The following is a 17,485-nucleotide window of genomic DNA, read 5'->3' on the forward strand; positions in this document are numbered from 1 at the left end:
GCAATGGGTACTCCACCACTCCCATAATAAGTGCCACAAAGTCAGTGAGGAAAAAATGCCGGGTCAGCCTTTCTGCCATACATTCCCAGTGTGACATCTGTCTATATTGCGCAAGCGGGGTGTATAGGCTATTTATAAACCGACAAATAATATCAAAAAGTGTCGCTGAACGGCAGAGCAGAAAAGGGACCCACTTGCAATGTCGGGAATGTACCGCACGCCATGTACATGCTCAAAAGTCCATGTTGGAATGTCCAGACAGTCAGTCAACAGCAGGATTACTGAATAAGCGGCATTGCAGGGTGCGGCACGTAGAAAAATCGGCAGTGGCAGAACACGCGCTTTGTACGACTGACCACATTGTAGAAATCGCTGACGCAGAAGTTATTACTGTAGAGAAGAGCTACCAAACCCGATTATTATTATTATTATTATTATTATTATTATTATTATTATTGGTTTGAGAGATGCTCAACTGCGCGGTCATTAGGGCCCGGGACTTTTTACACAGTGCAATTTTTTTTCACAGTCCTATCTAGCCACTGTCACGAATGATGATGAAGTGATGAGGACAACACAAACACCCAGTCCCGAGCAGAGAAAATTCCTAAGCCAGCTGGAATCGAACCCGGGGCCCTGTGATACAGAGGCATCAAGACTAGCCACTAGACCACGAGGCGCGAACGCAAGTTCAGGGAAATCATAAAAATACACAAACATGACAATAGCTTCAACAACAAAGAAGAAGGCCTGAAGGTGAACGGATCATGTATTTCCGTTATGCAGATGGCAAGGAGAGATGAGCACCGAAATGACTGTGGAGAAGCCCTTGGACGTTTGCTCGCCAGGTACATACAATCTGCAGCCGCAGGCTCGACACCAGTGCATCACCACAGCTTTGACTGTGTTAGCCACTTATGCTGGCGAAGCCTCAGACAAATATCAAAAGTACGTCTGCCGAAGAATCCAAGACACAAGCCAACAGGGAGTTTGTCAACAAGTCGCCTTGAAAGCCTCAACAATTTTGTTTACTCGAATACTCTTTAAGCACAGACATTATGTTCCCAGCTGACCGCACTGCACTCTATTATCCCCATCATTCGCTTAACCCACTTCTTTTTGAATTTGCCACTGTTAGGTATTTTCTGATCGTCAGTTGATTATGCAATAACGAAAGTAAACCCGATCTTCAGTTTACACAGTTTTATACACGATCCGGCACCCGCGACCCATTTGGTCTGCTGGTTTGGACTGGATCGATCGCAACTATTGGTAGGCAGCCTGCTTGTAGTATTGGGCATCCAGAAGTCACTGATACTCCTCCACTGAAGATTAGGAAGGGCAGATTTGATCTGACAGGTGAAAAATGTGATGATCATATGGCATTTAATGGTCGGGATATCCCCTTCGGGATTCGGCAGCCGTATTGCAAGTCTCTTTAGTTGACGCCACTTTGGCAACTTTGGTGCGAATGAAGATGAGAATGGACACTCAACACCCAGTTTCCTCCCGGGAATCGAACCCGGGCCCCCCTTGTGTGGTAGGCTGTAATGCTACCGCTGCGCTACGGAGGCGAACGATCTGCCAGGTAAGGATCTATATTTGTACCCTTACATCATCTTCCTAGGTTACTAGTGCAGGTCTACAGATTTTGAGGGGGATAAATGTTTTGTTACATATGCGTTAGGAATTAAACTTGAGTAAATTATTCCTTTACATACCTCATCTCCATCATGTACATTTTTATTCAACAGCTTTGGATGTTATTTACAATATGAATCACTGTTTACAACAATGAGCTGCAGATTGCAGATAATGGATTTATTTTACACATGGAAACGACACATTGCATCAAAATACAAGCGCAAATAGCCTTAATTTTTTTCTTTTAATCATTCCTGTAGCTAATTCTTGAGCTAGCACATTACATATATCTGAAAACTTAAATGTTCTGACACAAAATAAGTTTAATATGTTGCATGGTGTGTGTATCACTGGTACATTATCAACATTCAGATGAAGCAGAAAATCCAAAATGGGAACCAATGGGGAATGCTGGCGTACATTGTGGAATAGTAAGAACCATAATAAACAGTTTTCTTGTTTCTTCTGCTGAAGTTCTCTTTAGGGTTATCTATTACTCAGTCCAGTCAGTTTTGATATGTCTACTCGTGACATTTTGCAGCAAGTTTCTGGAAATAGCTTCTACATATCACTTACATCCTCAGTACCATTACTTTTAGTGCAGCACACTAAGATGTTCAATGAATTGTCAAAATGTACAAATTAGATAGTGGAATGTCTTCAGCTATTCTGAAGTGTAGTACAGTAACCAGAGTATTTGTGGCAGTGTTTATGTCACTACTGTCCTGGTGGAAGAAAAGATTGTTTTCAAGTATATAATCAGCACACCACCATTCAGTGCATGGCAGAGGCCAATTCATGTCATGTTTTCAAACCAAACTTAAGTTTTATCATATTAATGCAAATTTCCCTTCAGTATATTGATATGGCATGTTACCCATTATTCCTCCAGTTCAAGGTCAAATTCATATCCACTCCCAAAAGTAAATTACGACACCTCCATACTTCATGGATGAATTATTGTATTTGTTTAAACAGCAGATTTACATGTACTAAAGTTAGAGCTACTGACTTGGATACTACCTTTGATTTTAAAAATCTTCCTTTAAAAAGTGAATAACCTTTATTCTCCTATTATTTCTTAGTGTGCATACAGTGAAAACTCTTCTGTTCATATCTGTGTAGGATTGTCATTTTCGATACAAGTGGAAAAGCAAATACAACTTTAGTCAGTGGAAAACTACCAGTGGACCAATCGTTCTGCGAAAAGCAAAAATGCAGCCATTTGAAGGTGCATATTGCTACATGAGAGATGGTGTTTAGTGCCCATAATAATCGCATTTGTTACTTCAATACCAGCGATTAGTAGATATGGCACTACATTGTAGCTCCGAACACGTGGTTTTTGGGCTTAACTTTGAAGCCATGTTCCTAGAGACTAATGTTTACAATTATACTTAAGTTTGTGTAGCTGATTATCAGGGTCCAACACAGTTCAACACACTGAAAGGTCTTGTGAGAGTATCAAGAAACTGCCTATTTTTTCTTGAACCTCTTGAAAGAACCAAATTCCTAGTGCATGTATTTAGCATTTCTGTTATCAGTGTTTCTGAAATATTAAGAAAATACCTGCCACAAAAATGAAATGGAGGATTCGATTTCATGTATTTCTGAATCCCATTTATTTCCAATATCTTGTTTCCTCTGTCAAAAGTAAGAGTTATGCAAGAAACATTCTAGACCCACTTAGCTACTTAGACATTTGGAATAGACTGATTTAGGCAACATGTTATTGGCCAGTAAGTATTAAGTTTTTCATTTATTTGAACAGCTATGAAAGATGAGCCTGAACAATGGCCTTTGTAACTCGAGTTTACAGCATCTCATTCTCTCTACCGGTATCATTAGTTTTTTGGTCACTGAAACACCAGATCAAATAAATTGGTTTATAGAACAAAGGTTACCAAATTCACTAGCCTTCCATTCTTCTGACTAATAAACTAGACACACAATCTGTAATACAAGACTACAAATTTTCAGTTTAATAAAATTTATTTAAATAAATCTGTACATTGTATAAAAGATCTTTCTAGATGAGCTACTATAGCTTAGAAATGAAAAATATTTACTTTAAAAACTTTTATTTAAATAAATCTGTACACAGTATAAAAAAATTTGACTGAAAGCTTACAAAAATTGCATTATGTGCTCCATACATTTTCCAAGTGCTTTAAGCTCAGTATCAGAGAAATGTATGAAGCCAACAACTGAGAAGGAAGCAGTGTGTTGTAGAGGAGTAGAGTGACAGTCTACTTTAGCAGTCTTATGTAGGCACACCATCACAGCGTGGCTAGCCCATCACCCGTGTCTCCTCCATGCCATACGACTCGCCACCTGCACCAGCATCCTCAGCAGCCTCTTCCTCGTACTCCTCCTGGTCCTCATAGTCATCATCTGCCGTGGCCTCCTGCATGAAAAATGGTACACCTCACACATATTGCAACAGTATCAGTATGATTACTCACATCTCTTTATCCCTTATATCTAAATTTTTGTATGATAATTTTTTGGTCATATTTGTGAAAGCAGTGATTACAGTGAATAAATACCTGTATGATTCGCTTTTTGGCAAGAAACTGAATGACACATACCAGTTACCTCTTTATTATCATTGTAACAACCAATGTTACCTTCACAAGACCTTTCACCAGTTACTGAGAACCATGTCGTTTTGGCAAGAGTGAACAGGTTAGGGCTCAGTTATTGAACAGCACTATAGTTTTGTAATTTGAAATCTTTATATCTGCTTGGTTTTCAGTGAAACTGATGTATAGTAGCACCACCAACCACCACCACCACCACCACCACCACCACCACCACCACCACCACCACCACTTCTGATCATAATTCCCTCTAAAATCAAAATCTTATCTAATAGAATAAAATGAAAATTGCAAAATCTAATAAAATATAACAGAATTATTATAACAAAAGAATCAATTCGAAAGTATCAAGACAAAAAATAGCTGAACATGTCAAATGGACACAAGTATCCATAAGAATCAATAATATTGTACAGAAAACATTTGGCTCAGTCAATAAAAAAGAATGAAATGTGTGGAAGCTTTAACAGAGAACCAAAAAGTGGAAAACTGGACATGCTTATAAAAAATTGAACACTCCTCAATTTAAACCTGAAGGAAACAGGAAGAATAATTAGAACTAAAAGAGATTTTGAAAAGAGAAAAATTGCAGAAATTTAGGAAGGCTTTTCAAAAAAAGAATGTCCATGATTTTTATCATTGAATGGCATGCTGCAGGGGTATGAGAACCCAACAGTGTGGAACTGGCAAGCTTAAGTAAGACATAAAATTGCAGAATACGTGCAAAATATTTTTATTAGCTCCTTAACTGTCTAGAACAAATCCAGAAGTTGAATTCTAGAACACATGAAGATTTACCTCCAACTATCAAAGACATTGAAGAAGTTTCAGCTACTAAACTTGGCAGAGACTGACAAAAACCAAATTAGTTGTGCAAGTCCATTATTTATTCGTACCTCAAACACACAACCAAACATATGCATAAACAGAAATGATCCAAAATAAACTGAAGTCAATGATCTTCACTTCCTTTGTTGAAGTTGTTTGATTCACTGTCAGTAGTCACCACAAAGTAATTAAAACCTTAAACAATAAATCTTGTGGAGAAGATTATTACAGCAGACATTTAGGAATGGTCTATACCAAAAACAGAAAATGAGTAAAATTCATCTTTGTGGAAATCTGGAATACAGGACAAAATCTCAGGCGAGTGGAAGGTACCTGTTGTGAATATTTTATATGTATGGCCCTAAATACGTTCAAAGATTTTACTAAAAGTAGAACCAATATTGGACAGTCATTTAGGTGAATATCAAGTTGGTTTTATGAAGGGTATGTCTGTTCCAAATACATTATCCTGAAATCAACCATTCACCATAGATCACTGAAATCGACACACAGTAATGTTTTTGCTTTCAAAAAGGCCTTTCATTCAGTTGACACCAAGGCTGTTTGTTAGCAGCCAGTTCTTCAGGTTCATGGAACAATCGCTACTAACCTGGTACTGCTGGTACTCGCTGACCAAATCATTCATATTAGACTCTGCCTCAGTAAATTCCATTTCGTCCATGCCTTCACCAGTGTACCAATGCAAGAAAGCCTTACGCCGAAACATGGCGGCGAACTGCTCCGAGATTCGCCGGAACAATTCCTGAAACAAATTCATACTTGCATCAAACTTCCTACAGAGTTGACAAATAACATCAGACAGAACAGGTCACAGAACCAGTTTATGCACAGATGGAATAACTGTCTCAGTACCCAGAGAGAGAGAGAGAGAGAGAGAGAGAGAGAGAGAGAGAGAGATCCGAAACACACTTATGCATTCTTTTTATGTAGCAGCAGTCGATTCAACTTCCAGCTGGTAGTGTGCATAATTATTGCTTCATTTGGGCTTATGGCCCTGTTTCTCTGTCACAGCATCATTTCTTTGTCAAATATCGCACAATCCACAACGTTTTCCGACATTACAGCTTTAGATTAATTTAATTTTCTTTTCTTGGCAATATTGTATATGGTAGAATGTTCAAATCTACTAATACTTGAGGTGTGTGGTGTCTGTCATACTTGCTCTGTTTTAATCAGTAAAATTTGTGGGTTGTAATTAAGTAGTTACTTGCAGAGGATTTATTTGGTCATTATTAGAACTGGATATGTAAAACATTTCCTCCAATGTGACATTAGATTTATCTGTTTTGATTAACTGAGTCAGCAACCATGAAGAATACACAATTTCAGTTTCGTACTAAATAATAACCAATTTCTCATCGTATAGAAATTTTCTAAATATAAAATACTTTATGCAACAAAATACCGAGCAATTTATTCAAACGAAATAAAACAGCAGCATTGTATTTCCGCAGCTCAATATTTAAAAGTCGTGGGTAACTAAGGTATTTTGTGATTTATAGACGTGCGTAAGAGAATGCTGAGTAATCTTGCTGACAGTTGTGTGGGTGAATATATTTCACTTTCCATCAGTTCTTTTTCACAGAGTAGTGTCTGCATTCAAGTGATTGTGCAGTGTTGTATGAATAAATGGCGTTGTAATCTGCGTTCCGTAAATTAACAGTGCTATAGCATTTGTCTATGGAGTGTCATTCCATTTTCGAAGTTTATCAACATTTTTAGGACGGGATTAATTTTATTTACTGCATTTCCACCGAGTAGTGTCTAGTCCTAGCCACCAATAGTCTGATAGCCATTTACTGCATATTTCAGTTTATCGTGATAGAATTGAAGGCAAGTAGGTTTTTTTTTTTTTTTTTTGAGGAAGACAAAAATTAGTGAGAAAATCTCTCTACAGACCTATTTTGTGTAATATAGCCTAAGTACATCAGTACTGCATAGTCATTTTGAACGAACATGTTTAGTGCCAATGTAGAATTGGTACCCATTTAAGAAAAAATATTCTTCCTTGACAAGCTGCCCGACTCCAGGTGCATAATACTTTTGTGGAGAAACAGTAACCAACAAGAATCCAACCTTTCGAAAGCTACCTCCAAGTCAGCAGTGGTTACCCTTGAACCAAATTTGCTGTCTGTCCAATGTATTTATAGCGCACAGCTTTGTTGTGAAATAGGCCTACATCAAAAACAGTTACGGAATTACGTTTGGAATTATATATGTAAGAATAAGCTTTTACTCTAATTTCTCCTTTTTTGGTTTCTCCTTGTGTGGTTGGGTGGATTTTAGTTGACGTACAATGTAAAGAAATATGATATTTTAGTAGTCTATTATAATTTTAGTCTATGGCAATAGATGTATTTCTCCGCCAGAGTGGAATATCTCAGAGTCAACAATCAAAATTACTTTCTCTAGTACAGGGCATGGTTACCACAAATCGCCAGCACTGCTTCACACCTGCAAGGCATGGATTCTCTAGAGTTATTGAAGAATTCCTCTTAGACCTGCCCGAGTTCAAGAAGAGCTTTGTAGCTCCAACAGTTATTGTAAGAACTCGACAGTTTGCAGTGTGTGTTTCAAGCACTCTATGTTTCGCATTCTAACCCTGGGAATAAACCAAACAAAATGGTCAAGTGAACCCCCGCCCCTACAATCATATTGGTGTGTCGTCCTGTTTGAAAGTAGTCTGTACTTATAACTTCGCCAGATTGTAATTTGCAAATCTGTTTGCTTCAGTATCGCCATAATGGAAGATAGGCATACTTCTGAAAAACTTAAGTACGAGTTATTACTGTTTCCGATATTCCGCGATTCTTAATTCATTGGAAATAATGTTACATTTAGCCGTTAGTAATGACTTCTCAAGAAGTCCAGAATGCTAGCAGTCTTACAGCTGGCTATCAATAAGTGGCCGTTCCCACAGAGTCACGGACAGACGACATCTGTTGCAACAGATGTTACGGCTGTGACGATGGTCCTCGTGGGAAGATCGGTTGAAGCTAGTAATTTCGGAACTCGCTTGCAGTTTGAGCGCCCGAGTGGAAGAGTTTGATAATTACTGAACAAAAGACAACCACCACATATATCGGCTAAGAGATAAACGTAAATTTCTGGCATTAATTGTGTTCTTAATTATCTTTAAAGTAAATGCACATCGAGATTAATTTAATGTAATATATACACTTTAAGTCATGGTAGGTGTAAGTGAAGTCTCGAGATATGTATTCAGTCCAAAGAATTAATATCCATTAATGGCATCCTTTTTTCATTCACTAATAATTACCCTCCAAGGGCATATGAAGTTCATTTCGTCAGTAAGCGCTCCACCTGCAAAGGACAGTAAGTGACGAACTGAACCTACTTACGTCGCCGACACCACTTCGACGCCAGATCGGGATTTACTACAAGTAAGCACTTTAGGTAAACACCAGCTCCCTGATAGAAGTACCCAAGTGATTATGAATTAGAAGGAGGGACAATTATGACCAAGCATAAAGGAATATCGCAAAGTTTTACTGTACCGATCAATAATCTTCACTGTCAACGACATTTCCACTACGTTTTTGTTTAATTTAAACCTCGTTGTGATTGAACAGTTCACAGAAAACTATTGGACTCACCCTTCTAGCAGTTTATTGCTTACCTGTATGGCTGTTGTGTTGCCGATAAACGTGGAGGACATGCTGAGGCCCTTGGGCGGAATGTCGCACACGGCCGTCTTTACGTTGTTGGGAATCCACTCCACGAAGTAGCTGCTGTTCTTGTTCTGAACGCTCAGCATCTGCTCGTCCACCTGCGAACAGAATTCCATGTTATTTTCCTATATCAACACTAGTACTTTACTGAAATTTTTGCGAGTAATGTTTTAATTTAACGTTGAACATGGAACCCTTTTATTACTGAGAGATGAAAGAAACAGGAGTCCTATGTTAACTGTCTACTTGGTCCCTTCAAGTAATTTATCGAAGTTCTACCTTCAGATTCAGCAACTATTTCTTGAGTAAGCTGCACTTTTGCAGCTGCATTGCTGGGCCACATTATTGCAACCAATACGGGAAACCAGGGGAATAGGTCGGCCTGTCAGAACACCGAGAAAGGGGAAGGAGGTGGCGACGGGTCAGGAGCGAGGATAGGAAGGAAGGGGGCAGGGAAAAGGAAATGCAGCTAGGGAATGAAGAATGGGCTGCAATAGCTCAGGCCCCACGTGCGCCACGCACGAACTCACGAAAGAACCGTGAGGCCCCTGGGGGACAACTGAACAAAATGGACAGTGTCTTTAAAGGAGGCTAGAAGATGAACAACAAAAGCAAAACGAGGATAATGGAATTTAGTCGAATTAAGTCAGGTGATGCTGAAGAAATTAGATTAGGAAATGAGGCACTTAAAATAATATATGAGTTTTGCTGTTTGGGAAGCAAAATAACTGATGATGGTCGAAGTAGAGGGGATGTAAAATTTAGACTGCCAATGACAAAAGAAACGTTTTTGAAGAAGAAATATTTGTTAACATCGAATATAGATTTTTAAGTGTCAGGAAGTCTTTTCTGAAAGCAATTGTATGGAGTGTAGCCCTGTCTGAAAGTGAAACATGGACGATAAATAGTTCAGACAAGAAGAAACTAGAAGCTTTCGAAATGTGGTGCTACAGAAGAACGCTGAAGATTAGATGGTGGATGGATCACGTAACTAATGAGGTACTGAACGGAATTGGGGAGAAGTGGAATTTGTGGCACAACTTGACTAGAAGAGGAGATCGGTTGGTAGGACACATTCTGAGGCATCAAGGGCTCACAAATTTAGTATTGGAGGGAAGCGTGGAGGGTAAAAATCGCAGAGGGAGACCAAGAGATGAATACATTAAACACATTCAGAAGGATGTAGGTTGCAGTAGATACTGGGAGATGAAGCTTGTACAGGATAGAATAGCATGGAGATATGCATCAAACCAGTCTCTGGACCGACGACCACAACACTGAAATCTGAACAATGACATTGGAAGGGTTACAAGCAAACAGTCGCAACTCTGTCTCCCCTGTTCTTGTATATGTGAGATCTGCCCTCCAACTAAATTTCGAATGCTTACAGTTAATGTTTCGACAGTTAATGTCCATGAAATATTGGACATTGGGAATGAAAGCTTAGAAGGCACACGCACAGTAGGGACACCATTACTTGTGGACCAGAGTTACGCTAGAACGCAGGGAAGCACTGCATTGTGTTACGCGCAAATTGGAGGCATTTTGTCTGGCGTCTTTTCTTCACTATATTGTCCTGCTACTTCACAAGGTATCAGATCTGTTAACGTTATCATTCCTTGACATACAGGTGCGGTCTAACGCACGGCTTTCCGGGAAAGGAGCGCCTGGTCCCCAGCACGAATCCGCCCGGCAGATTTGTGTCGAGGTCCGGTGAACCGGCCAGTCTGTGGATGGTTTTTAGGTGGTTTTCCGTCTGCCTCGGCGAATGCGGGCTGGTTCCCGTTATTCCGCCTCAGTTACCTATGTCAGCGATTGCTGCGTAAACAAGTTCTCCACGTACGCGTACACCACAATTACTGTACCACGCGAACATAGGGGGGTTACACTCGTCTGGTGTGAGACGTTCCCTGGGGGGTCCACCGGGGGCCGGACCGCACAATAACCCTGGGTTCGGTGTGGGGCGGCGGAGGGGTGAAGTGGACTGCGGTAGTCGTCGTAGGGTTGTGGACCACTGCGGCTGCAGCGGGGACGGAGCCTCTCCGTCGTTTCTAGATCCCTGGTTACATACATACAGGTGATGGGACTTAACGTACCTCCTTCATGGACATGCGCCCACGGAAGACTGCGGCGACGGTGAGATATCGGCCGTGCCTGGGATCGCAGGCGGCCATCATGTTCTTCGCGTCGAACATCTGCTGCGTGAGTTCTGGCACTGTGAGCGCGCGGTACTGTTGTGAACCGCGCGACGTCAGCGGTGCGAAGCCCGGCATGAAGAAGTGAAGCCGCGGGAACGGCACCATGTTCACCGCCAGCTTACGCAGGTCCGCGTTCAGCTGCCCGGGGAACCTGTACAAGTGGCAACGATGTAATCTAGTAAGAAACAACATCTTTTAAGAAACAACATACGTACAAGGTGACCAGAAATGTATAGATTTTTGCAGAAAACGGTGGTGTAGCGGTAAGATGTAGTGGATGGTTTCCTTAAAGTGAAACCACTCACAGAGGTCCAGTGTGGGCTGTAATTCTACGGTAGCAAAACTTGGTAGATATGCTAACACGTTAGTGGGGAACAGATTTACGCGGGAAAAAAGTTAGTTCCAATTTTGGCCACCAGTTGCAAATGTGGCGCTGTAAAGAAGTGGTGGTGAATATGAAATTCAATATTGTACTTTTCTCACTTGTTTGTCCTTTTGGGCCAACATGCCGTTCCTAATTCATCACATAGGAAACATTTGTGTACATATTTCTCGCATTTGTAGAGCCAAATTTGCACCTGGTGGCCAAAATTAGAATTGTTTTTTTCCAATGTAGATAGGTTCCGCATTAACGCATTATAATGTCTGCAAGTTTCGCTCCATACGATAATTACAGCCCACACAGGAGATCTGTAGTAGCTGCACTTTAATTTTGACCACCTGGAACGCGCTAGTGCATTGCAGATGTAAAAGTAGTGGTTGAAAATGATGAATTAGCTTCATGGCACCGCTAAACATGTGTTCTGCCATTATAGGTATCTGAATAAGCTGATGTTTACTGTACAGTGGAGGACAGGCATTGGGATGTGGAGATTGCACTGGTTTTCGTGTAATGAAATTCGAACGAAGTTACATCATCGATATCACATCTGAACCTACTGATAAGGCAATTCAACAATTAGTAAGCAAACCTGAGTGCACTGCTACCGTTGAGAACGAACCCAGTGAAGTCCACCCATTATCTCAATCGAAAACATCAAAACATTCCATGACCGTTGGGCCACCTGCAGGTTCTCCACTAGTTACATGACGGGGATTTGACAGATCCTATGAACGTGTGTGAGGATTAGCTTGAAGTAGATGAAAATCTCAACGTCGTCAACCAAATACCATTCAGTGGTGAGGCGACGCGACATTATCAATTTATGGAACGGTTAATCGACGTAACTTCGTCATCTGGGTTCACGTACCATCACTGGAGCACCTGATTCGAACGAAAGTCCCCGAAGTTAATGTGTGGATGGATGGAACTTCACTGAGAAAGTCTACGGGCCATTCTTCTTCGTCGAAAAATTCAGCAATGGCGCAATGTATCCGGATACGCTGTAACAGTTTCTTCTATCACAAATTGTGCTGGATGAATGTGTGTATGATGTTGCAACAGGACAGAGTACCATGCTGTTATGCCAAATACGTGCGGTTTTCCTGGAAGATGGACTAGGCGCGAAGGATCCAAGATCTGGGCGCTGCGCCCTACCTACCTCATACCCAAATACTTTAAGGACTGGGGATTTAGCAAGCGATATTTATTTCGCAGACACCGCATCAACTCATTCGTAACGCTCCGAGATCAAATTGGACAAGCTGCTGAAAGTGTAACACTACAAATGTTTCGGAATCTCTCTCTCCCACACCAAGGAGATGGTAATTTTGTTGGGACGTAAATGGTGCTCTTGTCGAATGTGAGGAACATATGTCACTATAAATAGTAAGAATACAATAATTACCTCAACAACCCTGTACTCATACATCGACAATACGCTATCAATATCGACAATATCTATACAGGAGAGAACAATTAACCATCAACATTTCTCCCTCTCGGTTAAGAGACGTACCTGAGACACGTTGTGACTCCAGACATGGTGAGCGAAACGAGATGGTTGAGATCGCTGTAGCTGGGATTGGGCAGCTTGAGAGTCCGGAAGCAGATGTCGTAGAGCGCCTCGTTGTCTATGCAGTAAGTTTCGTCAGTGTTCTCCACCAGCTGATGCACCGACAGGGTCGCGTTGTATGGTTCCACCACAGTATCTGACACCTGCAACAGAAACAGCATGTAGCTACATTACCAGCTCAATAAGTTACACACTTAATGACATACCTAGTGCAGCCGGTATCAATGAAACTGGAAGCAGCTGCATTTGACTTCACGCTCGTCCGAGCATCCGATATCCAGTGGTCCCACCGTGTAAACACCGATCGTTGCTCAGTTGCCCGCTGCTGGGTCAAGGTTTGTGAAAATTTAAAAAATTGTCTCATCTATTCTGCTATCACTGGTGGTGGCGATGTCAATTATACACACTTTCTTTTTCTCAACAGCTGGATGTTTATTCCAGCATTTGATGTGTCTGAAATTTCAAGTCCCACAATAATTTGGTATGATCGTTTTCGGCAGTTTCCTTTGGCTTGCGATCCGACCACCTCTTTGGCACCATTAGATGGTAACTTTGGCTCAAGTTTCACTGGATCATTCATTCCACGTCTTTGTGCCTCTGACTAATCAGTCTCAGCAATCGTTTTGCTACAGCTCATGATATAATCAGTTGTTTCCTCGGCTTCTTTGCAAAGTTTGCCTTTTGGGCCCTCTGCTGATTTCTCTGTTCTGGCCTTTCGAATGAGTTCTCATAGCTTTCTTCTGCACAGAAAAAGACCGATCTTTCAGTTTCCATGGGTCAGGGCTCCGTTTGTCATCCAAGACCCGGCCTTTTCTTTATCTATAGTACCTTCAGTCTTCTCGAATGACTTTCCATTCATCTATTATCATTACACTTTCACTATTCCTATTATTACTATTGCTATTATTATTTATTACTGTTACTATAATTTACGATAAGCCCATTAGGACTACAGAAAGTACTCGCAGACTGGCATTTGCCTTCCTTTGCGCCCTATTTCCCACATTCTTTTCCTATGGTCTTCCTTTCTTCTTCAGATCATGTTGTCCAAGTCTTCTTCGGATTTTCCTCTTAGCTTGCCATTTGTGAAGTTTGGATCTGAAAATTTCACGGTTCTGGATATCTTCTGGAGTAATTGTTGCCGATTTCGGGTCGGTTTCGATCTCGCCAACAATTACATCAGTCCTTTTGGGCTTTGCTCCTGTTGGCAAAAATCTACTTGTTTTGTAAATCTATGAGTTCATTCTTTTAATGTGTCCATAGAACTGTAACTTGCGTTTTTTTCATATCACTATCAATGTTTGTATTGTCTGATTTCCTAATTGCTACTGAGTCCGTATTATTCGTCTATAAGTTTTTGGACTTGGAATTTTTCTTACGATTTGGGTTCCTGTTTCTCAATATATTTTTTCCAGATCAACGTAAGTGTTCCTGACCCATAGACGCATTCAGGTTTAATCACTGATTTGCAGTGTCTTAATTTTGTGTTTTTGGAGATATTTCGCTCTAAATATTTTTCGTTTGGTTTTGGTTAGATCCATTTTCCTGAACCGTTGCACCGAGATAGATTGTGAATCTCTTAATTTTGCGGTTTTTTGTCTCTACGACTATTTATGCTTCTTTGTTGCGGGTCATAATTCTTTTCAAAAGATAGCTAGGGACAGACATTCTGCAATTTCTTACTTCAAGAGTTCGATATGTCTTTGGGCTAATGTATTGTCCCGAGTTAATACCGCTAAATCGTTTGCAAATCCTAGACAACATATAGATAACTTGCCTCTCCCTAAAGTGATTGGTCAATTTTGAGGATTGATTTCTGTTTGCGATATTTTTGTATCACTTTCTCAAGAACCTAGTTTAAAGGAATGATGACAGCCCATCTCCTTGTCTTATTCGCATCTTATTGAGAGTTCTCCCATAAATTTAATCTTTGACTTTGTATCCGTGCATTATGATGACAAGCGGTTTCAAATCTGTATCTTGTTCTTTTAATATCTGGAAGAATTATTCTCGGTCAACTGAGTCATAGGCTTTTTCGAAATCAACAGATCTAATTTTTTGTTACAAACACACTGGTTGATTGTAGTTGTTTCTGTGTTCTATTGGTAAGAGCATAACTTGGTATGCAACTGATAGTGGTGCGATTTCACTAATTATTTGTCTGTCCTGTGTACCTCCCTGTAATTATTGATATCTTTTCTGTGGATCTCCATGTGTACTGTACGAGGTAATGCCTTTTTCCAGTTTTTTTGAAAAGTGTTCTGTTTGCCAAATGTCTTGCATGATTTTTTGTAAGATGTTTGAGCCTACTGGTTCGATGGTTTGTGCTACGATTCAGTCTTCACTCGATGCTTTGTTTTTTTGCGTTTTGATCTCTGGCTGTTTGTTCTTCATTTGACAGTAAGTAATTGGGATTAGTGTCTTCAGGTTCTTTTGCTTCGTGTTTTTGGGCAGTGAAGTAGTTCCTTGCAGTTTCCTTTATTGTGTCGAATTTCTTTCCTGAAGAAACTTTCTAGTTTATATTCTGAGATTAGTTTTGAAGTTCTCACAGTAATGTCTTTGTTTCTTTTGAGATTGAGTGGAATATTCATATTCCTCATTCCACCACGGGTGGTGTTTTCCGTTCTGCGCAAGAATTAGTGGTTGAGCAGTTTAGATGAATTCGCTTTTAAGTTTTTGCAAATGACTTGAGTGCTTCTCATGTTCTTCCTTAACAGATGGTTGGATCCTGCTAGTGTCAAATTTGGTGATTCGTGTCTTCTTTCCAGTGAAAATATGAGGTCTTAAATGCAATTTCATTCTCATCATGAAATGATGTGAGTCGATCTTTCTGATTTGGACGTTCATAGGTTCTCTGTGGTTTGAATGAGAGATTACGACATGGTCTATTTGTAATTAACTGATGTGGGAGTTAATCTGTGTTGGTGGTTTCTTTGTGAACTGTGTTCGCATCATTTTAAGGCTCAATATCCCGCAGAGTTGAACAAATATTCGTCCATTTTGGATGGTCGATTTCTGAGCTAGGAATTTGAAATATTTTCTGTACTTTCTTCCTTTTCCTAGCTGCTGCGCAGTTGTGGTGAAAAGGGCATGCGATGGAATCGGACGTTCTCGAGAAAGATCTTGATAAAGGCGACGAGCAGTTCAATTAATGTGAGCGTCGCCATTCAGAAGGATCATGCAGGAGTATTGTACAAACTTGTACTAATTCATTTTGTTCTAACGTTGACAGACACGTGAACGAGGCCCTAACCAGGTCAGAAAGGTAGGACAGACTTCAGCCGATCCGACGTAACCGCCCCGCACGATGACTACACTGTTGCATACCTACCTAGCGAACATGTTTTACCGTTTCCAGGCTTTGGGTCCTATTCAGAATGCTCCGTACTCATTTCCCAAGTCCTACAAGTTTGTACGGGAATTTTCGAATACCTTGTATAGATGTAATTTGACTTTTTGTTTTGCTTAGCTGTCAGAGTAAGTTCCCGCCGACATGCGAGGACTGCTCAGCTGTTAAGTTACAAGTGCCAACGTGCGATCCGTGACGCTGCGGCAAATGACCACAGACTTGGCACACACTACCGTACACGACAGGATGTGGTTTAACTTCCGTGTGAAGGAGAATCCGATGGTGAAACGACCAATGCGGAAGTAGACCTACGCATACCGCAATGTTGATCTCCGTTATTACAGGTTAGCAGTTCCTGTTGTGGTTTCTCCGATTTGCGTAACCGATGTTTACTTGTGTTGAACTAGCAACAAACACGTGAAAATGATATGAAGTGAAGGTACGTTGGAATATTTCGAGGAGAGCAAGGTTCCACGATAAATGATAGGAATATCGACTAGTAACGCGAGGTGTCACCTATGGACTATGTGCAATTTCCACTCATCAGCTTTTGTGGAGGTGAAGTATGAGCTGAACATATTTTACATAAGCTGATGTTCCTGACATGTGTATCTCTGGCACCAATGTCATTCTGCATCTCCATCTATATTTCGCAAGCATGACGTGTGGGTATCACTTCCTCCCTTCTCTGTACCGGTCGCTAATAGTGCGATGTAAGAACGACTTGGTAAGCCGTAATGGGAGCCCTGATGTCTCTAATTATACTTTCATCGTCTTTATACAGGGAAGTTATAATAACCCTTTTGCTACTTGATGAGGTCCCAATGAAAAAGGAGTGCTGTTTAAGACAATAAAACTTCGTAGAAACATTTATAAGGACACACGGAAGAAAAATAACTAATAAACCACTGAAAGGAACACTAAATTCCACATAACAGGGTAATATTTCGCACCCCGGCAAGGAAAGTGATACACGTGTAAAAAAAAAAAAAAAAAAAAAAAAAAAAAAAAAAAAAAAAAAAAAAAAAAAAATGCCAGGAGTGCTTGGGTCATTTAAGCATAGTGGCACATTCTGAGTTGTCTAACTTTTCATATATAAGTTGAATTGAATTATTAACATTCCATTATTACAATGTCAGTGTTTATACCGTGACTATCTTACAATGTCCTAAATCCGTGCACACATGACTGAAGG

General features: G+C 40.4%; 1 protein-coding gene across 1 annotated transcript in view; it reads right to left on the minus strand.

Moving 5' to 3' along the window:
• Positions 1–3,708: 3,708 nt before the first annotated feature.
• Positions 3,709–17,485, minus strand: part of LOC124802458 (tubulin beta chain-like) — a 91,690-nt gene continuing 77,913 nt past the window's right edge. Inside the window, exons 5-9 of the mRNA XM_047263243.1 lie at positions 12,885–13,084; positions 10,885–11,137; positions 8,737–8,886; positions 5,686–5,838; positions 3,709–4,051 (exon numbers count right to left, since the gene is read on the minus strand). Of these exons, the coding sequence (XP_047119199.1) occupies positions 3,935–4,051; positions 5,686–5,838; positions 8,737–8,886; positions 10,885–11,137; positions 12,885–13,084 (873 nt within the window). The 3' untranslated portion in view covers positions 3,709–3,934. The remainder of the gene's footprint in view (positions 4,052–5,685; positions 5,839–8,736; positions 8,887–10,884; positions 11,138–12,884; positions 13,085–17,485) is intronic.

Source organism: Schistocerca piceifrons, chromosome 6 (genome assembly GCF_021461385.2).
Source record: "Schistocerca piceifrons isolate TAMUIC-IGC-003096 chromosome 6, iqSchPice1.1, whole genome shotgun sequence".
Classification (NCBI taxonomy): domain Eukaryota; kingdom Metazoa; phylum Arthropoda; class Insecta; order Orthoptera; family Acrididae; genus Schistocerca; species Schistocerca piceifrons.